The sequence below is a fragment of the Mesoplodon densirostris genome, chromosome 4 (genome assembly GCF_025265405.1).
Source record: "Mesoplodon densirostris isolate mMesDen1 chromosome 4, mMesDen1 primary haplotype, whole genome shotgun sequence".
Taxonomy (NCBI): domain Eukaryota; kingdom Metazoa; phylum Chordata; class Mammalia; order Artiodactyla; family Ziphiidae; genus Mesoplodon; species Mesoplodon densirostris.
In genome coordinates, this window is record NC_082664.1 from 33,851,422 (window position 1) to 33,875,088 (window position 23,667).

A 23,667-nucleotide genomic window follows, 5' to 3' on the forward strand; every position below is an offset into this window, starting at 1 on the left:
TATCCCCTTTTAATGTAGAACAGACCCTCAACTTCTCATTTAAGAGTACTTGCCTTTCTGAATTGGGCGATTGGGATTGACATGTATACACTGATGTGTATAAAATTGATGACTAATAAGAACCTGCAGTATAAAAAAACAAACTACCTAACTAATAATAATAAAAAAAAATACATGCCTTTCAACAAAAACAACAGAAGTTTGGAAGCTGAACTTATGTGTGGAAGCAGTGCAGAACTGTCACATAAGAAGCACTGCCTTGGACTTCCCTGATGGTCCAGTGGTTAAGACTCCATGCTTCCAATGCAGGGGGCACAGGTTCAATCCCTGGTCAGGGAACTAAGGTCCCACATGCCTCTCAGCGAGGCCAAAAAAAAAGCACTGCCTATTTCCCACCCCAGGCTCACCTCTTCCATCCGTTTTTTTTTTAATTTCGGGGCTAATTTTTAATTTATTTATTTATTTTTGCTGTGTTGGGTCTTTGTTTCTGTGCGAGGGCTTTCTCTAGTTGTGGCAAGCGGGGGCCACTCTTCATCGCGGTGCATGGGCCTCTCACTATCGCAGCCTCTCTTGTTGCGGAGCACAGGCTCCAGACGTGCAGGCTCAGTAGTTGTGGCTCACGGGCCTAGTTGCTCCGCGGCATGTGGGATCCTCCCAGACCAGGGCTCGAACACATGTCCCCCTGCATTAGCAGGTACATGCCAGTTATTTTGTAAAATGTCCCACATTCTAGATTTGTCTGATTAGTTCTTTATAGTTCATTTGTGTTTCTAACACTTGGACTTCCAATAAACTGCTAGCTAGGTCTAAAGACATTAGATTCAGATTAAACAGTTTTGGCTGTAATTATATTGTGCATTTGATATTGCATTCCATCAGGAAGCACATAATGTCTGGGTTTCTCACTATTAGTTATTCCAAGTTTGATTACTTGGTTAAGGTGGCTAGCTGCCAGGTTTCACCAAAGTAAAGAAGGTATCTTCCCTCTGTAATTACTAATTAAACTATAAGGTGATACTTTATCACTGTATGAATATTCTGTAACCCAATTACATTTTACCTAAAGGTTTTAGGATCTATTGATGATCCTTACCTGAATTAACTATTACATTAGAGGTTCCAAAATGATGAGTTTTTAAAAATTAATTGTGTTCTTGTACTTCTGTTTTGTAGTCCTCCTTCATAGAAGCAATTACTGCATTCACTTTTTTTTTTTTTTTTTTTTTATGCAGGACACGGGCCTCTCATTGTTGTGGCCTCTCCCGTTGCGGAACACAGGCTCCGGACGCGCAGGCTCAGCAGCCATGGCTCACGGGCCCAGCCGCTCCGCGGCATGTGGGATCCTCCTGGACTGGAGCACGAACCCGTGTCCCCTGCATCAGCAGGCGGACTCTCAACCACTGCTCCACCAGGGAAGCCCTGCATTCAGTTTTTAAAATTCAGTGGCATAGGGACATTCCTGGTGGTCCTGTGGGTAAGACTCCGTGCTTCCAATGCAGGGGGCACGGGTTCAATCCCTGGTTGGGGAACTAAGATCCCACATGCTGTGCGGCCGAAAAAAAGAAAAAAAATAAGTTACTAAGTTCATTACACAGCAATGGATAACCGAAACACCCACCTCCACTGGTGGTGTGAACCTAGACATTTGGTTTCTGCTTTCAGCCTTGCTCACCCAGTTCCTATAACTGCCTGAGGCTGCATCCTCCACCTTTAGGAGGTGTAGATATTTCTGGAGCCGTCTCACCTCTGTGCCCTCTGAGCCCTCCTGCATGTCACATTTCATCCCTCTTCCTTCACTTTCTTTTTTGGGATTTCTGCCTCATATCAGGCAATTTGGCAGCCTTTTCACATATTTTACAGTCTGCAAATTATATTTGTCCTTGAGTTTCACCAAAAAATATTGTCTGTGGCTTTTCCCCTCCACTTTTCTTATTGTTTTTGAATGATTTCCAAGAAAAGACGAGAATGCTGATTTCTACGGCCACTTTCATAGCATGTCACCACCATATTTTTTAAATGGCTACATTCTTTTAAATGCACCATAACCAATCACCTATTAATAGACATTAAGGTTTTTCCAGCATTTCACTGCTACAAGCAGTGCTGCAGTGAAAATCCTTCTACATCTAACCTTCTCACACTCAAACACATATTTCTGTAGGATAATTTTCTACAAGTAGAATTTTGGGGTCAAGGGCAATGGCTGATTGAAGGATTCTTATGCCACTTCAGAATGTGGCAAAACAGCTCATTTTGCTAGAGCTGAAGCTACAGTGCCCCTTAAGTAAATTCCCTCAGCCCTTATTGTTGGGCTGTTGTGTTGCTTGGTGTATCCAGTCTGTGAAAAAAAAAACAGTCCAGTCCAATTTGGATAGAAATATGTAATTACCAGGACTTTTCTAATTGAAGCTTCCTGGTCTCAAAAAGCAGGGTAAGTAGAGAGGTAGGATGAGGCAGAACAAGGAACACAACAAAGCAGCGCAGCACCACAGTTAGGGGCATAGAACCAGGCTGGGTGTCAATACCCAGACTCTCAGACCTGCGTGTGAATACCAATTCCACCAATCAACAGCTGTGCAAATTGGACAGATCACTTAACCTCTCTGAGCCTTACTTTCCTAATCTGTAAAATAAGGATAGTAATAGTACCTATCTCATGAGGCTATTGTGAAGACTAAATAAGAAATGTAATTGAAACCACTGTGTCTGTCATATAGCATGTGCTCAATAGCTGTCAGCTATTGAGCTATTGTTAATATAACACAAAAGATCCTCCTGCCTTCCAAATTTTATGGCATTAGAGTAGGGGCAGAGGAGACATGGAGAAAAGGATGAAGTTTAGCAGCGTCCAGGAAGAGATTTTCCCATTATCTGTAAAAGCATATTGCTGAGAACAAACAGAATGGATACGGGAAGAGAGGGGAGGGAAGCGAGGCCAGAGCAAGAAGATTTCCTGAAGGAAACATCCACAGTAGGAGGTAGAACTTTGGGTTTCTGAGAAGGGGCAAGGGGAGAGAGGTGGCGGAGATTAAATGGCTTAGTATCCAGGTTACAGGTGTGTTAATGGGCACTCTGCTCTTTCTCTGGGCATGATCCGATCAATAGACACGTCACAAACCCCTGATCTTTTAACAGATACTGATTGATTACTCCTCACCCCCATGGGCATAAGACAGATGTATAAAAACTGGTTGCACAGGATGTCTGAATGGGTGGTGTCCCTAGCATGGTTCAGTGCACAGCTTGCACAACTGTACATGGCAGTCTTGCCTGGACTCCACCCTCAAGTATTTTTTGCTTTACATTGTGAACCATCACATGGACCACAAGTTTCCCGAGGGCGGGAACATGGATTACATAATTTTTTATACTCCCACAAGTGCTTGGCACTCAGTTGATGATCAGTAATTCTCCCTGGGACTTCCCTGGTGGCACAGTGGTTAAGAATCTGCCTGCCAATGCAGGGGACACGGGTTCAATCCCTGGTCCAGGAAGATCCCACATGCCGCCAAGCCACTAAGCCCGTGCGCCACAACTACTGAGTCTGCGCTCTAGAGCCCGTGAGCTACAACTACTGAAGCCCGCACACCTAGATAGAGTCCGTGCTCCGCAACAAGAGAAGCCACCACAATGAGAAGCCCGTGCACCGCAACGAAGAGTAGCCCCCTCTCGCCGCAACTAGAGAAAGCCTGCGCGCAGCAACGAAGACCCAACGCAGCCAAAAATAAATAAATAAAATTTTAAAAAACATAATAATTCTCCCTTAGTAACTCTGTTAGGGGGCCTCTTCTGACCAGCCTTTTTGGGCCTGCCCCTGACCCTCCAGGCATACTCAGTCCAAGCTCCACACACCCCCATCGGCATCTAGTAAACCCCACTTGGCCTGCCCTCCCCTTGAGACCAGATCAATTCGAGCACCAGGAAATCATTAATATCAGAACTCTCAGAGGGAAAGGAGCTTCAAGTTCTTGTCATTGAGGGCCACAGGATGTAGCCCTGTGACCTGCAGTACCCCAGAGAGCAGCCTTCTTGAGCCACGCTGTGCAATGCGTGGATCCTATCCCAGCCCTCATCTATGCAGGATTCTAAGGGCCAAATGTGAGGATCCTATCCCAGCCCTTATCTATGCAGGATTCTAAAGGCCCTGGGGCCATTGTTGGAGAACTCTTATTTTTGGGTGTTTCCTCATACCAAGCCACTCCCCACCCCCACAGAGTGGTTCGCACCCAGGTCCCCATCCTGTCCTCTGTAGTCCCACACAAAAAGCCTAATCTCATGTTTCAGCAAATATGAAACTATGAGACCCCACTCAGGCCTCTTGGGTTCCAGCCCCGCCTGGACGCAATTCTTCTGAAGGCTGCTCCCTGCCCTTCCTCTGAAGGTGCTTATCCCTAGGCTGGGTGGGAGGAGGGAGGCCTGGGACGCCACACACACCAGGCATGCCTGCCTCTGTCCACTGTCACCCGCTCAGCCAGAGCCTGGCTCCCAGACAGGCGCAGAGCCAAAGTAGAGCAGTCAGGACATCGGAAAGAAAAGGCTGTGCATTCCTGCTTCCTTCTCGGCAAGTCTCCCAAGCAATGGGGCTCCTCGGGCTGCTGGCCAAAGAGCCTGGGCAGAAATAAATCTCCCCAGCCAGGGCTCCTTCAGAGCTGCCCTTTGGGGAACGTGCCCCCAGTCTTCCTGAGAGCCCCTCAGCCAGCGCAGCAGGCTCTTCCCTGGAGTTAGGTGTGTGGGGGAGCATGTTCCTCCCCCAGGATCCATGCCATCAGGTCTGGGGATAGGACCAAGTTTTCCCAGCACAAGTGAGAAGGACACAGGCACCTCTCCTCTTCCAGGACAAGGGTCATGGACACATCTTCTCCTGGAAGCCAGCAACTCACCTGCCCCTACCCTGTCCCACACACCCCCTTTCCAGGAAGGAAAGGTAAAACTCAACTCTTGTCACTCCCTGGGGTTTGGGGGCAGATGCGGGTGACCGCCTGGGCATGGGGAGACACCTTCCCCTGAATGAGAAACTGAGGCCTCAGGGGCTGAGCAGAGAACGAGAGGGGCTGGACCTGGATTGGTCCCAAGAAACAGAATGCCTGTGGGCGTGCTCAGTGGGGGGATGGGGAGGGGTGATATAAACCCTCTTGTCCCAGAAGCAGCCAAGAGATGAGGGGGGGGGGGGTGAGTGACACCCAGGAAGACAGCAGAGGCTGAGGAGCTCAGGAGAGGCCGGAACAGCCCTGCAGATAAGGCTCTGGGCTTTCTCTCCTTTGGGACCAAAGCCAGAGAAAGCACAGCCAGTTGCATAATCCTTCTATTTGCTCAGATCTACATTTTGTCCTGAAGCTCCCTGCCCTGGGAGGTGATTGAGGAAGGCACCCAGCAAGGACTGGGCAGGGCAGGGAGTCAGCAGGCGAGCAAGGGGCGTGCTGGGTCTTCAGCCTTTTTTCCACCGCTGCCGTCCAGGAGGATGGAGGCCCTCAATGAGTCTGCCCAGTTCAACTTCTCCCTGCCGCAGAACTTCGGCAAGCGGCCCACCGACTGGGCGCTGAGTGTCATCCTGGTGATCATACTGTTAACCATCATGCTCTCACTGGGCTGCACCATGGAGTTCAGCAAGATCAAGGTGCACTTCTGGAAGCCTAAGGGGCTGGCCATCGCCCTGGTGGCGCAGTACGGCATCATGCCCCTCACTGCCTTTGCATTGGGCAAGGTCTTCCAGCTGAACAACATCGAGGCACTGGCCATCCTAATCTGCGGCTGCTCGCCGGGGGGGACCCTCTCCAACATCTTCACTCTGGCCGTGAAAGGGGACATGAACCTCAGGTAGGACGGGGGGTGAAGAAGGAGCAATCCGGGGACAGCGGCTGCATGGGAGATCACAATCAAGGCGAAGAGGGGGGCTAAAGACGGAAGCGTGAGTGAGTGGGGGCTGGGTGGGTGCTAGGGCAGAGGGTGGCAGGCATTGATTGTCAAGAGCTCATGCTGGGCTGGGGACAGGACCTGGGGTACATCTTGGTTTAAGCACCAAGCCAAAGGGGCCCAGTTGGTCTAGGGGCACCCTGGAGAGCCCCTTTACTCCCAGAGTTGTCTCGAGTGGGGCACAAGGATTGTCTTGAAGGAGTACTGTACTGACTTAAAGCAAAGGGACCTCTGGAGAACTTTTACCTGTCTGCCAGGCGGGGCAAGTTGTCTGCTTTGAGGCCAGAGATATGAAAGGGAGTGCAGATTAGTTTCAAAGATCTCCAGGGAGATCAACGTGGCTCGGAACCAAAGAGCACCTCCAATTCCTGCAGAGCAGGAAGGAACTTCCAAAGATTCCCCCCAGCTGTCTGGGCTGTCTTCTCTGAACTTCCCCCATCCACCCATCAGACACAGGAACACTTCAGTGCAAAGACACAGCCAGGTAGGTCCTAGAGTTTCCTAGGACCAGGTCGGGATCCCAAGTCATGATGGGCCTCACCTCGGCCAAAGTGGTAGGAGGGAAACAGCAGCATCCCCACCCAGCTCATCACAGCAGAAATCAGCGAGGGCTCCCTCCTGCAGGGGCTGGTTGAACACCCGTCCTTCCAAACAGGTGGGACTCTTGTCTGGAATGCCTCCCAGGGTGAGGCCACGTCAGGCCTGCTCCAGCTGCAACAGCAGCCCCTGCTGGCTAAAGAAAACTCACCAGCATAAAAGCTGTTGCTTTTATCTAAGCCTCTGTCTCAAGCTGGTCTCTTCTGGTTCGATCCACTCTTCTGTGCCAGGCAGGGCAGTAAATTCAGTCCATCTGCTGGTGCCTGTCAGTATCCTGTCCCTGGCTGAACTTTACTAAGGAAAGTAGCCAGGTACAGAAGCCTCCTCCTGGTGATGCCAAGCGATGCTGGGGTTGATTATTAGATGAAAAAATGACAGTGATCATTGGGGGCTCCCTGGACCTGCCATCTGAGAAGCTCTGGACTCTCCAACCATATGATTTGACCCTTACTGAGGTGGTCGATGGAGAGAGAGCTTGGCTTGTACAGTCTCCCATGGGAACATATCCTTGTTCGACCACCTCGCTGTGAGGAAATTCTTCCCTCTATCTAATCCAAGTCCTCGATTTTTTTTTATTGCTAATGTAATAAAAATTTCATGGATTCTCTTATTTACTAGTTATAATGGAAATTCACTTGGATTTCCTCTGTGGACAGTCCTATCATTGGCATATAATGCAAGTTTAGTTTCTTCCTTTCCCATCCATATGTTTTTTCTACTTCTTGTTTTGCTGTGCTAGCAAAGACCTATATAGTATAATTTACAATAGGTGATGTGATGGGAACAGGTATCCTTGCTTTATTCCTCTAATTTTTCACCATTAGGTTTACTATTTCCTGTAGATTTTTGACAAATATCCCTTTTAAGGTTAAGGAATTTCCATTCTGTTGCTACTGTGCTAATTTTTATCATGCATGAACATTGAATTTTGTTGAATGGCACTTTTCTGCATCTATGATACCATTTTTTCTTTAATCTGATAATACAGTGATATATATCAGTAAATTGTCTAATGTTAAACCATTTTTATATTGCTGGGATAAAACAATTTTGTACATTGTATTATTTTTTAAAGGCACGGCTAGATTCATTTGGTAACATTTTATTTATGACTTTTGCTTCTGGGTTTATAAATGAGACTGGACCCTAATTTTCCTTTCTCATAATGTGATTTTCTACCTTTGGTTGTAAAATTTTATTATTCATGTATAATAATTTGGGACATGTTTCCACTTTTTTTGCTCTCTATATAATACTGAGGCTATCTGTACTTTGAATGTTTAGTAGAACTCTACTGTAAAACCATATGTACATTGTGTGAGGTTTGGATGACAGGTTTCAAACTACTGATTAAATATCTTTAGTGATTCTAAGTTGATTCAGGTTTTCAGCTTCATTTTGAGTTAGTTTTTGTAGATTATATTTCCTAGGAAATTGTCCATTCAATCTGAATAGAAAAATGAAAGTATAAGACTGTCTTTGATTTCTTCTATGACTCTCTAAAATCTTTATTGGATCTGAAATTATGTTTCCTTTTGCATTCATAATAACATCAATTTGTGCCCTCTTTCCTTTTTCTTGGTTAGTCTCTCCAGCAGTGTCTATTTTATTAGACTTTGCAAAGAACTTGCTCTTGGTTTAATTGATTCTCAGTTAATTTACATAATTTTTAAAATTTACTCTCTTGTCTTTAATATTTTCTTTGTCCTGCTTTCATTAGGTTTACTTTGTTTTTCTTTTCAATTCTTGAGTGAAATGCTTAGTTCATTAATTTTTAATCTTTCTTTTCCTATATAAACATTTCAGGCTATAAATTTTCCTCTAAGAATTAATTTAGCTGCTCCCTAGATTTTTAAAATTATTTTTTGAGATATAATTTATATACCATAAAATTCACATTTTTAAAGTATATAAGTCAGTAGTTTCTAGTATATTCACAAGGTTGTACAACTACCACCAGTATCTAATTCCAGAATGTTTTAATCATCCCCAAATGAAACCCTATACCCATTAGCAGTCAGTCACTCCCATTCCTCTCTCACTCCAGCCCCCGGCAACCACTAATCTACTTTCTGTCCTCTATAGATTTCAGGTAAATGGAATCATATAATATCTAGCCTTTTATGTTTCTGATTCTTTCACTTACCATAATGTTTTCAAGGTTCATCTTTGTGATAGTATATAGCAGTACTTCATTGCTTTTTATGGCTGAAGAATATTCAATTACATGAATACACCATATTTTGCTTATCCGTTGATATTTTGTTTTCCATTTTTAGCTATTATAAATAATGCTGCTATGAATGTTTGTATACAAGTATTTGTGTAAACATATGCTGTCAATTCTCGTGGGTATATACCTAGGAGTAGAGTCACTGAGACATGTGATAACTCTGTGTTCTTGATGGCTATACTCTGGACCCTTTGGACTAGGATGGAGTTGATATTCATTTAAGCCATATTTGACCTCTATGGAAACAATGAAGAGGTGTAGATAGTGAATAGGGCTATAGGGAGGAGGGACAGACACTTAGTGTGGTTTTCCTGCGGTCTTGTCAAGCCCTCATCCCCAACCTTCCCACTAGAATGGAAGCCAGAGCATATATTGTAAGGTGAGTGTCTACAGATCCAAGAAGTTTCCCTAGCAGCTTCTTCTCTCACTTGGTCTTTCTGGAGGGCCTCTTCCTACACAGGGTCCTGGGATTAACATGTATGAGATTCCAAATGGAGATGGTAATAGGACATTTAGGACAGTTAGGATACAGATTAGAGCTGGGAGGATATACTATTTTTCAGGATCTGAGAATCACACTCAATTTATCCTAAATAATGTTAAGGATAAACCAGAAAGTAAAGAACATGAGAATATTGGTGTTGGGGACTAGAATATTATTCAAGATAAAAAACAGGTCTGATGACCAGATTATCTTGTCACTTACTCAACAATGGGTAACTATTGCTGTCTTCTCTACAGCTCCACCACTTTGGTCCTTCCATTATTCTGTTTTTACTGCTTTGCTGCTATTTTTTACAGTCCTCCTAATCATGGCCTCTGTTTACTGCTTTTTCTTTGCATGTTTTTTGGTTTTTGCCTGACCATGCCTCCCATGCCTCTCCAAAACCAAGTGCTTTATCACTGTGAACACATTCAAACTCCCCAAGTGAGAAAATGCTCTTAATGTACTTAATTCTTGTTATCTTAGTTAGACAGAATCACTATGTCCAGCCATCTCCTAGGCTCTAAGGCAGGCACTTAGCAACTTAGTAGGTCAGGTGTTATTCTATGTTCCAATGGGCTATAGCCAGAGTGATGGGATCACACAGCTTTGTTCAAAATGGGCTGTGCTATGTCAAGTATAGAGAGCAAAAAGAGTTCTACTACAGAGGAGATCAGAATGGCTCCTTCCACAGTGAAGCACACAGGGACTGAAGCAGTTGGACAGACCTGGGTTCAACTCCTGCCTCAGCCTTCCTATCCGTGTGATCCTGGGCAAGTCACAACTCTTCAAGTCCCCAGCTTCCTCATTAGCAAAAAGGAGATAGTATGCTTACCTCCTAAGCTACTGGGAAAAGGAAATAAAGCAATGTATGTAAGGTTCTTAGCACAATACCTGGCACAAAGCAGGCACTCCACAAAATAGTCTGTACAGGCATACCTTGGAGATACTGCAGGTTCAATTCCAGACCACTGCAATAAAGCAGAATATCACAATAAAGTGAATCACATGGATTTTTTTGGTTTCCCAGGGCATATAAAAGTTATGTTTAAACTATACTGTGGTCTACTGAGTGTGCAATAGCATTGTGTCTAAAAAAATTTACATACTTTAATTTAAAAATACTTTATTGCTAAAAAATGCTAACCATCATCTGAGCCTTCAGCAAGTTGTAGTTTTTGCTGGTAGAGGGTTTTGCCTCCATGCTGATGGCTGCTGACTGATAAGGGTCGTGGATGCTGAAGGCTGGGGTGGCCGTGGCCATTTCTGAAAATAAGACAACAAGACTGAATCTTCCTTTCACGAATGATTTTGCCGTTTGATAGCATTTTACCCAGAGTAGGACTTCTTTCAAAATTGAAGTCAATCCTTTCAAACCCTGCCACCACTTTATCAACTAAGTTTATGTAATATTCTAAATGCTTTGTTGTCATTTCCACAATCTTCACAGCATCTTCACCAGGAGTAGATTCCTCCTCTAGAAACCACTTTCTTTGCTCATCCGTAAGAAGCACTCCTCATCCATTCAAGTTTTATCAGGAGATGGCAGCAATTGAGTCCCATCTTCAGGCGCCACTTCTAGCTCTCTCGTTATTTTCGCCACATCTGCAGTTACTTCCTCCACTGAACTGCTCAAAGTCATCCCTGAGAGTTGAAATCAACTTCTTTTACACTCCTGTTAATGTTGATATTCTGACCTCTTTCCACAAATCACAAATGTTCTTAATGGCATCTAGAATAGTCAATCCTTTCCAGAAGATTTTCAACTAACTTTGCAGAGATCCATCAGAGGAATCACTATCTATGGCAGCTATAGCCTTACAAAATGTATTTCTTAAATGGTAAGACTTGAAAGCCAAAATTACTCCTTGATCCATGGGCTGTAGAATGGATTTTGTATTAGCAGGCATGAAACAACATGAATCTCTTTGTACATCTTGAGTGACCAGGTGCATTGTCAATAAGCAGTAACATTTTGAAAGGAATCTTTCTTCTGGGCGGTAGGTCTCAACAGTGAACTTGAAGTATTCAGTAAACCAAGTTGTAAACAGATGTGCTGTCATCCAGGATTTATTGCTCCATTTATAGAGCACAGAGTAGATTTAGCATAATTCTTAAGGGCCCTAGGATTTTTGGAATAAGCATTGGCTTCAACTTAAAGTCACCAGTTGCATTAGCCCCTAACAAGAGAATCAGCCTGTCCTTTGAAGCCAGGCATCGACTTCTCCTCTCTAGCTATGAGAGTCCTAGATGGCATCTTCTTCCAGTAGAACACTGTTTCATCTACACTGAAAATCTGTTGTTTAGTGGAGCCACCTTCATTGATGATCTTAGCTAGATCTTCTGGATAACTTGCAGCTTCTACATCAGCACTTGCTGCTTCACCTTGCACTTTCATGTTGTGGAGATGATGTCTTTCCTTAAACCTCATGAACCGACCTCTGCTAGCTTCAAACTTTTATTCTGCAGGTTCCTCACCTCTCTCAGCCTTCCTAGATTTGAAGAGAGTTCGAGCTTTGCTCTGGATTAGTCTTTGGCTTAAGTGTATGTTGTGGCTGGTTTGATCTTCTCTACAGACCACTCAAACTTTCTCCATAACAGCACTAAGGCTTTTTTGCTTTCTTATCATTCGAGTGTTCACTAGAGTAGCACTTTTAATTTCCTTCAAGAACTTTTCCTTTGCATTTACAACTTGGCTAAATGTTTGGGGAAAGAGGCCTAGCTTTCAGTCTATCTGGGCTTTCCACAGGCCTTCCTCACTAAGTGTAATCATTTCTAGCTTTTGATTTAAAAACATGAGAGACATGTGACTCTTCCTTTCACTTGAACACTTAGAGACCACTGTAGGGTTAGTAACTGGTCTAATTTCAATATTGTTGTGTCTCAGGGAATAGGGAGGTCCCAGGAGAGAGAGAGAAGGGGGAACAGCCAGTCGGTGGAGCAGCCAGAACACACGCAACATTTATATCCTTTAAGTTCGCCGTCCTACATTGGCGTGATTCACAGTGCCCCAAAACAATTACAATAGTAACATCAAAAATCACCATAACAAATATAATGAAAAAGCTTGAAATATTGCGAGACTTTCTAAAATGTGACAGAGACATGAAGTGAGCAAATGCTGTTGGAAAAATAGCACCGATAGACTTGCTTGATGCAGGGTTGCCACAAACCCTTACTTTGTAAAAAAAACAAAACAAAACAAAAAACAGCTGCGAAATGCAATAAAATGAGGTTATGCCTGTATTAACGGGCTCTCTCTCTCTTCACTCTTCCTATGTCTCCCACCCAGCATCGTGATGACCACCTGCTCTACCTTCTTTGCCCTGGGCATGATGCCCCTCCTCCTGTACATTTACTCCAGGGGCATCTATGATGGGACCCTGAAGGACAAGGTGCCCTATGGCGGCATCATGATATCACTGATCCTGATTCTCATTCCTTGCACCATAGGCATCATCCTCAAATCCAAACGGCCACAATACGTACGTTATGTCACCAAGGTAAGAACCTGGGGGCCTGGGCAGGGAGCGAGAACACCACCATCATCGCAGTGAATGGCTTGAGGCAAGTCATTTGGGCTTTTTCTGTGTCAGTTTCCTTCCTTGTTTAAAAAAAACAAAAGAAGTCTGCTGCTATTGGTACAACCTACTTCATGGGATTGTAACGTACATGAGAATGTTTTTGAAGAGTTAGGAGAAAAACAGTAAAACACCACACACAACTATAAGGTATAATCATTATTTTAATAATAAAATTAAACTTTTATCATGTACCTAGTAGCTGCTAAGTTTTATGCTACACTCTCTGAGGAATCACTGTCCTCGAAGTTTGTTTGTAGAAAGTCATTAATAGATGAGAAACAAGATCCAACACAATGTACAATCAGGTATTGGCAGAATGTAAGGAGGTGAGGTTGGTGAGGGCCAGGTGGTCAAGAAAGGCTTCCCTAGATGATGGAAGGAGGGGGCAGGGCTTCAGCCAGACCATGAAGAAAGGGTTGGATTTGGGTAAGCCTAGGGAGATGCCTGAAGAGAGGAGTTCCAAGGGAGACCACGGGCAAACATGGCTGACTGGATGAGAAGCCAGAGGGGAGGAGGCCAGGGGCAGAGGTGGTAGGCACACTTGTAGCACTTTAGGAGTGGGATAGGAGGAAAGTGGAGTGAGATGGCCCCAGCAGGTGTAGGGGTGTGCTATGAGGGCAACACGCCACTGCCCTGCCTTTGGAAAAATCAGACTTGTAGAGTGAGTGGTTCCTCTACCAACTCTTGTGACCTTGGAGCTCAGTTCCCATCAGTCTCTCCTCTGGCTCACTGCTCAGCCCGGGATCCCAGGCTCCATCCCGGTCCTCAGGAAAAACTCGCCTCCTGAAGGCCTGTTTTGGTCCCCACCCCTGGATCTATGCCTTTGGGCCGGGCTACAGGGCATACTACTTGGAGGCCCAAGGCTTCCAGCAGCTTTCGACCTGAAACAAAGAGGTTTGGTCAGGTTTCCAGGGTCTTTTGATTTTCACACCACTATTGTCAAGGGTAGTTTTTGCCCTTGTCCGGGTGTAGTCCTAATACCATGGCCACAGTCCCCCTCCCCACCTGTTGAATATGTGAAGTCATTCCTCCTCCTGCCAAATAGCTCATCACCCCACTCTGCTCTGATTGGCATCTTCCGTTCTCTCCACCCTTACTTCTCAGAAATCTCCTTTTATTGATCATGTCCTCTACCCCCATAGCCTCCTCCCCCTCGCTCTCATTTCTAGAATGTCTCCATATTAGTTCATCACAGTCAACGTTGATACTGGTTCACATCTCTCCTTTTTTTTACGAAGTAGAGTCACGGGACTCTACTTCCCGCTGCAGCCAACACCTCTCTTTCCTCCCCTTCTGAGCCGTGCTCCTGGGAGTCACCCGTTGCCCCCACCCACCTTCCACTCTCACCACACTGGCCCCCAGGACTGTTCTCCAGTGGCCAGGCCTCAACAGTCTCTACTTCTTGGCCTCCCATCCACTCAGCACCTTGATGACCACCTGCTCCACTTTCTTCACCAAATCCAATGGACATGTCTCAACTCTTCTTTTAGCAGCTGTTGGTATGGTTGACCACTGCCTCCTTCTCAAATATCTTCTTCCTCAGCTTCAGTGACAGGGCACCTGCTTTCCTACCACGTCTCTGGCACTTCTTTTCAGACTCCCTTGTGAGTTCCTCTGGTAAAAGTTACTTCTCTGCATTCAGCCCAAGCTTTCTGCTTTTCTTCCCTAAGCCCAGGACCTCCCCACCATGAGATCTGGTCCATCTCAACAGCCATCTACAAGCTGATGACTATCAGAAGAGTATCTTCAGTTCTCAGCTCTCTCCCGACTCCTGAATCCATTTATTAACTGCCAAATCTTTCTACCTGAATATGTCTCAGGCATTTAAAATTCAGTATGTCTTAAATTTAAACCACCTCCTTAAGCCTGCTCTTCCCCTCCTCCCACTGTGTGATTATCTCAATGAATGGCATTCAACGTGCCCCACTGCCTGAGCCGGAAACGAAACAGTCATTCTCCACATCCTCTCCCTCCCCACTCACATGAATCAGTGATCGTCAATTCTGCCTTCTTTTGCTTGAACCCATGTCTCTCCATCCCTGTGTCTACTGTCTTCATTCAGGCACTCTCCTCTCTCACTAGACAACTCAGCCTTCTAACCTGGCTCCCTGACCCAGTTTTAACCTGAGTCTGGAAAGAAACTATCATGTCACTTCACTGCTTAAAGGCCTTCACTGGTTCCTTAAACTCCCCCAGGAGTCATGTGGCTCCTCAGCTCTTTCTTGATTTGGTCTCAACCAATCTCTCCAGTGTCAGCTCTCTTCTTTGCACATGCCCCACTGGACTCATTACTACTCACCCTTCAAGTTGCAACATAATTAGCACCTCCTCTAGGAAGTTTTCCTTAACCCACAAGCCTGGGCAGGATGCTTGTCCTACTTGCTCCCATATCACCCAACACTATTGCAGCATGTATCATACTGTATTATAAATACCCACTCCATTTTTATTCCCCACCCACCTGCAAGAAGCAACATCCTAAGGCTGTGTCTCAACACTGAATTCTCAACACTCACAGCTAATACCTGAGAATAAACAAAGGAATAAAGGGCAAGTCCTGTCTCTCCCACACATTAGCAGAAAAACAAACAAAAAACCAGAAACATGTGTCTATCATTTCACTTACTCAAGATAGTTTGTGGGATATAGGAATAAAGAAAAAAAATCACAGAACATAAAAATGTGAAGTGACTCCTGATATCACTTAAAGCAGCTCTGCCCCCCTCCACTTTATAGGTGAAACCAAAGACTAGAACCCCAAGTGCAACTGATATAAGAACACGTCTCCTTATTTCAGAATAAAGTGTTCTTCTGAGAAAGACAAATACAAATATGTGGTACATATATACGATGGAATATTACTCAGCCATAAAAAAGAATGAAATGACATCTGCACAACATGGATGGACCTAGAGATTATCCTACTGAGTGAAGTAAGTCAGAAAGAGAAAGACAAATATCATGTGATATCACTTATATGTGATATCTAAAATATGACATAAATGAACTTATCTATGAAACAGACTCAGAGATGTAAAGAAAAGACTTGTGGTTGCTGGGGGCAGTGGGTAGGGAAGGGATGGAGTGGAAGTTTGGGGTTAGCAGATGCAAACTATTATATATAGAATGGATGGACAACAAGGTCCTACTGTATAGCACAGGGGACTATATTCAATATCCCATGATAAACCATAATGGAAAAGAATACGAAATATATACATGTATAACTGAGTCACTTTACTGTATGGCAGAAATTAACACAACATTGTAAATCAACTACACTTCAATAATAAAAAAAGTGTTCTTCTGAGGATGCAAAAAGAATCTCAGATCTTAAAGTGAGAAAGCCCTTCAAGATGAAGTTCAGTCTCCTGCCTTATTCTCATTCTACTCCTGTTCCTCTTGTGTTACACATCCATGACTCAATTCCACAGCAAAAAAAATGGAGTCAAAATGACCGCAGAGAACATTAAAAGGGCTGACATATACTTGGGCTGGAAAGACAGAGGCCAGTAACAAAGAATCACATAAAATGCAGGTGTATCTTGGGACACTTTGCTGCTGGCCAAACCTCCAAGTTTAGACAAGCAGAAGGGCAACAGCTCCGTTTATCAATTACTCCCAAACAGGAATCACTCCTGTGAGGATGCAGAGAAAAACAAGTGGTCAAGATGCAAACGCTGAAGTTTCCTTGTGTTACATTTCTTTGAGGACTATGCTCATCCTTAATCTCCCCGTTTCATAATGTAGTGAGTTACAAGCTGGAAAATGAGCAAACAATTGTCCCAGCCTCTTTGCACACCTAACACTCCTAGAGACTTTCAAATCAAAATTATCCAACTTCCGGTGACTGGCTCTGGCAGAAGGTTAGGGTTATCTGCTCAAACTGCTCAACCAGTTGCATTCCCTAGGAGGAGGTCACATTTAAACACGCCAAGATACAATTTCAGGGAAGCCCCATTTGGAAAGGCAATTCAAGTAATACTTTAACTTACCCATGCAAGGGTTTATTCAAGCCTACGTGGTTAGAAAGTTGGTGAACCTGAGCATGACATGGTCTAAGAGCCACTCTTACCATCAGCCATCCATCACTCTTCAATAAGGATCCCGCTCTGACACTGACTCAACCACTCTACCTGTGCTTTTCCCATACCTGCTGCTACTGATGAACTGACCTGACTCTCCTACATCTCACAGCTTCTGCCAACTCGCGGCTTCTGCCGCTCCCAGGCCTCTGTGTCAAAATTTTAACACTTGCCTCTGCTCTTGCTTCCCTCTCTGTAACTCTTCAAACTCCCTAAACAAGAGGAAGGCTCCCACTAGTTAGGTCATTCACCAACCTGCCTAGGTCACCGATGCGAGAAGAGTTGGGCCAGGTTATCTCCTGGATCACTGGCAAGCTAAGTCGGCTACCCATGAATGGACACTCATCACAGCTTCAATCAGCGATGACAGGCCAGTGCAGGTGGTAGAAAACATGGTGACCTATGAAGAAGCACCCACCTATGGCCTCTTTTCTCAGCAGGAGGTCATGGACATGAGATCGCCGCAAATAGCAGGACTGAGAGTGACAAAAAACTTCGGGATGTTAAATTCCTCTCCTTTCCCTATGAGTAGTAATAGGAGCTACAATTTAGTCAGTGGTTTTAATATGCCAGGTCCTGTGCTGTCAACCTCACTCAAGAGAGGTTGCATGACTCACCAGTTTACACGTCTTGAGGACGGTTTTCACACCTGGGTCACACCATTGTCTGTGCTCACAACCACTCCAAAGGCCTCAAGACCGGGAGAACGAAAGTGAGGGGATGCGAGTGATACCCACACAGAGAAAGAGGGCTTCTGGATTCATTCACAATCCCTGTAGCCCAGCACGCCCTATGTTATCCATTGCACTCTTTTGATAGGGGCAAAAACTGGACATTAGGTAGACGACAAACCCAAAAGGCAGAAATTAATTCAAAATGCAAGGGCAAACCAAGCAGCTCATCAGTCTTTCAATAAAACCTGAAGCACGTTGTTACTGGTGAGATTCCTTCCTTTCCTGGGACAGGACCACCATCAGTACAGGTGATGTTTCATATGATCATTATCAGTTGCAACATGGCTTAAAAACACAGAAATGCAGAACTGTACAGCTGAAATTAGAGCAATATAAGTAAATGTTAAAATGTCGCTAGGACAACACTGTAACGTAATTAATGCCACTGAATTATACACTCAAAAATGGTTAAAATGGCAACTTTTGTGTTATATGTATTTTACCGCAATTTTAAAAAATGGTACTAGGAAATATAAAACGCCACATGTGCGAATGAGCTGGAAACAGAACCAAAACATATAACCGTTACAAAACAACACAGTAAGTTCAAGAAGAGTTTGCTATATATCCTTTTACTCAGAAGATGAGAGGGACAGAGGCTTAGGTGTATGCATATATTTCATCAGTTTAGTGTGTCATCCTCTAAAATGCAGACATGTAAGCACACTTTGAAGGCTTGCATCCTTGTTACATGCTGAAAAATCTTAACATTCTAATTTCATAAATATGCCTATTGAAAATTTTAAATGGTATGGAAGATGTTAACTATAAAATAATGTATTTTAAAACAAATAAAAAACATACCATTGTTCCCGATGACAGTTGCTTTCACAGCACTTACCTGAGGCAGGGTGGACCTGAACTTTTTTTTTTTTTTTTTTTTTTGGAGTATAATTGCTTTGCAGTGTTGTGTTAGTTTCTGCTGTACAATGAAGTGAGTCAGCTATGTATGTATACCTATATCCCCTCCCTCTTGGACCTCCCTCCCACCCCCGCCATCCCACCCATCTAGGTCATCACAGAGCACCAAGCTGAGCTTCCTGTGCTTTATAGCATGTTCCTGCTAGCTATCTATCTTACGCATGGTAGTGTATATATGTCAACCCTAATCTCCCAATTCGTCCCACCCTCCCCTTCCCCCCATGTTCACATGTCCGTTCTCTAGTCTACGTCTCTATTCCTGCCCTGCAAATAGGTTCATCTGTACCATTTTTCTAGATACCACATATATGCGTTAATATACGGTGTTTTCCTCTTTCCGGCTTACTTTACTCTGTATGACAGACTCTAGGTCCATCTACGTCGCTACAGATGACCCAATTTCGCTCCTTTCCATGGCTGAGTAATATTCCATTGTATGTATGTACCACATGTTCTTTACCCATTCATCTGTCGTTGGACACTTAGGTTGTTTCCATGTCCTGGCTATTGTAAATAGAGCTGCAATGAACATTGGTGTCCATGTGTCCTTTTGAGTGATGGTTTTCTCAGGGTATGTGCCCAGTAGTGGGATTGCTGGGTCGTATGGCAGTTCTATTTTTCGTTTTTTAAGGACCCTCCATACCGTTCTCCCAGCAGCTCTATCAATTCACATGCCCACCAACAGGGACCCGAACTGTACAGGGACCCGAACTGTTCCTGATGATGCCATTATTGCCTGAGCCTTTTTTTTTTTTTTTTTTTTCTTTTCCCCTTCCCTTGCGGTACGCGGGCCCCTCACTGTTGTGGCCTCTCCCGTTGCGGAGCACAGGCTCCGGGTGCGCAGGCTCAGGGGCTATGGCTCACGGGCCCAGCCGCTCCGTGGCATATGGGATCCTCCCGGACCGGGGCACGAACCCGTATCCCCTGCATCGGCAGGCGGACTCTCAACCACTGCGCCACCAGGGAGGCCCGCCTGAGCCATTTTGAAACTCCTTTTGGGAACTTCCTTATCATCCAATCTGGAGGCCACTCAAGAAAGTAGGCTCATCCCTTTACAGTTATACATCATTTAGGATCTAAAGCCACATTACCTGACTTCATTACCTGCTTTAACCAGCTTTGGTTCAAATGACTTTTGGCAATACCCAGAAGTTAAATTCATCGTAAAATGGATGGATGAAGTCCCTACCCGTAATGGAGGTATTCAAGACAAGTATGACAGGTTCTAAGAATAACTTCTACTGAGCTCCAAAATATCCACAGCAATGGCAGTATTGTAGGGATGTGTAGACGGGCTTCAGAGACTTTGAAAGAGAACTTTCATTTACAATATCCACTTTGCCAGAGGACTGAATAGTCTCATCCTTCAAAGCCATAGCACTTCACTGAAAACCTGCCATACAGAGATGTCAATCAGAAGCTGTGCTTGGCTGAGTCTTCCGTAACGTGTTAATCAGATCTATGACCTCCAGGAAGCTTCCTAGCTACGGATAAGAAATCCAAAAAGATGAAAGATACAGGTCTTTCACATTCCCTCCCACTTCAAATACATTTATTAAAGTGTTTTCCACCTCCAATACCCACCAGTGTTTCCCCAGCCCTCTCTGCTCTTCCACATCCCCAGAACCCTTCTAATTGCATTTCCTCCTTGTCCTTATTCACAGGGAGGGATGATCCTCCTGCTTTTGTGCAGTGTGGCTGTCGTAGTGCTCTCTGTCCTCAACGTGGGCAAGAGCATTTTGTTTGTCATGACACCACACTTGCTGGCCACCTCCTCCCTGATGCCTTTCATCGGCTTCCTGCTAGGCTACATTCTCTCTGCTCTGTTCCGCCTCAACAGACGGTAGGTATTATTTTAGGTCCCACTATCCCACGGGTCTCATGCTCATCCTTGTCTCTCAGAAAAAGGTTAAGATCCATGATCTCGGGAAGGCATTTTTCAAGCAATATATTCAAATGTCTCAACTGAACAAGGAACTCTGGACTGAGAAATACTGGGGAGGGAAGGTACTGAATGAATAACACAGATCCAGAAACAAAACACGAAGACCATCCAAAGGGCAGCAGTTCATGGCAAAGTGCTCCCTCCAGAGCCTAGATTCCACCTCCTGCCCAACTCCCTGGTGGCAAATGGCAGTGGAGTAGCTCCATGTCATGACAAGTGCTGGCAATCCCTTTCCCACTTCTCCTCCCTTTCTCTCTAGGTTTTAGTCTCGACACAACACCTTGGGTGGCAACTCTGCTGAGCGGCACTCAGAGCTGAAGTAGTTGCGGACCTCTGCTAGAGCCTAATCCAATTCACAAACACACCTCCTACTTTAGGGGAAGAGTCAGCTTGAGCGCTCGGTGTGGACACATCAGGCACCCTAGCCACCCTGTCTGTACAGAGTGGTACCCCATTTCAAGATTTCCTATTTTCAGCCACATGGCAGACAGATGTTTACGCCGGAGTCTAAACAGTAGTGACCTAACAGTCACCATCCCCCACAAGGCTGGATTGGTGACTTAAGAGATGGGCCAACTCGACTTTTCTCAAAACCGTGCACTCCACACGTGGCTCATTTTCATCTTCCTGTGTTGGACTGTCAGTTTCACTTATTAGAGTATTTGGGAGAAGGGAGATGAGCAAGTGAAGCTACACCCTCACATCCCTTCTCTCAGGGTATATGGGGTTGTTTTTTTAACCTACACAGGTGCAGACGCACTGTCAGCATGGAGACTGGATGCCAAAATATTCAACTGTGCTCCACCATCCTCAACGTGACCTTCCCCCCTGAAGTCATTGGACCACTCTTCTTCTTTCCTCTCCTCTATATGATTTTCCAGTTTGGAGAAGGGCTTCTCCTCATTGTCCTCTTTCGGTGCTATGAGAAGATCAAGCCTTCCGAGCGTAAGTACTGAACTGTTCCCTTTTGAGCTCTGCCCCCAGTTTGGACATGATTCTGCCAGCAACCATCTCTAGCAGGGACCTTTTGGATAGCGGTGTAACCCGTATTAGGAACCAGGCAGCACCAATAAGCAGGAAGGGATTTCAAAGAGCCATGACTAACTATAATAACTGCCCTTCATTTTCGCCGGGAGAATCAGCTGTGGAGTTTACCTCATTGAACAGAGGTGATTTTGGCTGCTTTAACGGGGGAGACCATATAGGACTCAGGGTATAGAAATAGGACAGAACTGTCTCCAACATTACATACTTGTGAGATGTTGTGTGAAAAGCCCTATTCACAAGAGGTCACTAAGTTTCCATGTTAAGAGTAGGTTCTCAAGCCATGGAGCCAGGTCAGAGCCCCAGCACCACTGGCACTCCTGTATGAGAAAACATGAAAGCAATGCAGCCCAATAATCCAGAATTGAAAAGTGAGGATTCCAACTCTGGCTACACAGTAAACAAAAGTTAGGTATAAGCTTCTTAAATTAATAACAACTATCAAAATAGTCTAGATTTAATATGATTTAATGTAATTACCTCTGGATTAAAAAAAACTTCCTAGCCAATAGCACCTCCTTTCTAAGGTGCTTAGAGTATTTCATTCTCTTCAAGATATAATCAAACCTCAAGAAAGCCCACTGAGTCTCTTAGTGGGCTTTAAACCCCCCGTTTTTTTTTTCAAACCAGAAAACTCCAATCTCAATTGGTAACATATTTCAGTATTTTATCACTCTAAACATTAGTATATTCATCTCAACCACTCAAATCCTTCAATTGACTCATTTCCCACAAACTTGAGGATGCCTTGGAGACCTCTTCTAGACCCTGGAGACTGAGTTACACCCTATGAGAAAGATACAACTTACCCTGGTAGAATTTATCATCTTATAGTAGCAAATGAAGACTTACAATTAACATAAAAGATGTAATATTGGTTATCAAGCAGCCAAAAAGAAACCAATAAATAAGTAACCATACTTCAGAACCATTTTTACTAAGCTTTGGTTTAAAACTACAGTGGAGTTATGGAAAAGAATCTAATCTGATACTTCTCTTGAGAGCAACTCAAGATATTTGTTACCCATTGAACACTCCACCTTCTTTAACAAAAAAAGTAGATTCCCAGGTTTGCAGTTTTAGTCCCAGAAAGGCCTGAAATGTGCTCAAGAGGCCATATTCTGAGTCTCTGGCTCTCAAAACCAATGTACCTAGCAAGACCCCTGTGGCAAAACTAAGTGCAAATAACTCACCTCTTTGGAGCTCTTGTACTGTCTGGGCCCAAGCAGCAGTGCTCAAGTTAAAGAATCCGTCACAAGTTTCTGTGCTTTTGACCCTTGTACCCTTCTAGAGAGATGGGAGAACAGGAAAGGGGGACCATAATCGTAGCTCCTCGCCACTGCCATGCAGGCAGAAAAAGAGGTAGACCCGACACCACAATGACAGGGGTGTGGAAACGCCCCTTGGAAGGCTTCCCACTTAATGCACTTTCCTCCCTGCCCCCACTGGCTCCCAGAAGGCAACAGTCAACCTTTGCTTACATAAACTCAACTCCCCATCTGTACTGTGTACTAAGAAGTCAGAGATGGAGTGATGAAGAGTCAGTGCTCTTTATTAGACCTTTTGTTACTAGTATTACCATTAGGGATGTTGAGGGGAAAGCAAATCTTTCCTCAGTTTAAGTCACGGGAGAAGAGGTGGTAAAGAGATGGGGGAAGAAACAAAAACACAGGACACCCTAGGAGTAAGTTGGTATTCTTTTATCTCCCAGATAGAACAAGTTTTTTAACTACTCTTTTGTTCTTCCTAACCTATGACCCTTTTCAACTTTACAGATAAAACTAAAATGATCTCCAAAGCTGACACAACTGAAAACACCATTCCAACAGCTCTGGGAAATGGCACCCACAAAGGGGAGGCGTGCCCCCCTTGCACAGCCTAGCCTTCCCCAGTGACCTGGATTCTGGTCAGAAGGCAATTCAGAAAGCCAATGTGGCAAACTATACAGAAAGCAGAAAGATGAAACACCACCAGTGGGGTTTGAGTCTTTCTCTACCATTTCCAGCATAAACTATCAGAATCATCAAGCCTTGCGTGGAGGACAAAGTGGGAGTCTACCCCAAAAAGCCTCACCTATTCCCAGCTTAGAACTTGATACTTGTTTACAAAATAAAAGACTTATTCAATGAC

At 44.5% G+C, this 23,667-nt stretch overlaps 1 protein-coding gene and 1 non-coding gene across 2 annotated transcripts; both read left to right on the forward strand.

Moving 5' to 3' along the window:
• The first annotated feature begins 266 nt into the window (after positions 1 to 266).
• TRNAW-CCA (transfer RNA tryptophan (anticodon CCA)) lies at positions 267 to 339 on the forward strand. Its single transcript has one exon. It is a non-coding gene; the product is annotated as a tRNA-Trp (tRNA).
• Positions 340 to 5,458: 5,119 nt separating this feature from the next.
• On the forward strand, positions 5,459 to 23,419 carry SLC10A1 (solute carrier family 10 member 1). The gene is made up of 5 exons (XM_060098031.1): positions 5,459 to 5,814; positions 12,517 to 12,727; positions 20,213 to 20,391; positions 21,242 to 21,438; positions 23,313 to 23,419. Exons 1-5 carry the CDS (start codon positions 5,459 to 5,461, stop codon positions 23,417 to 23,419), a joined length of 1,050 nt encoding a protein of 349 aa, XP_059954014.1.
• Positions 23,420 to 23,667: the final 248 nt, after the last annotated feature.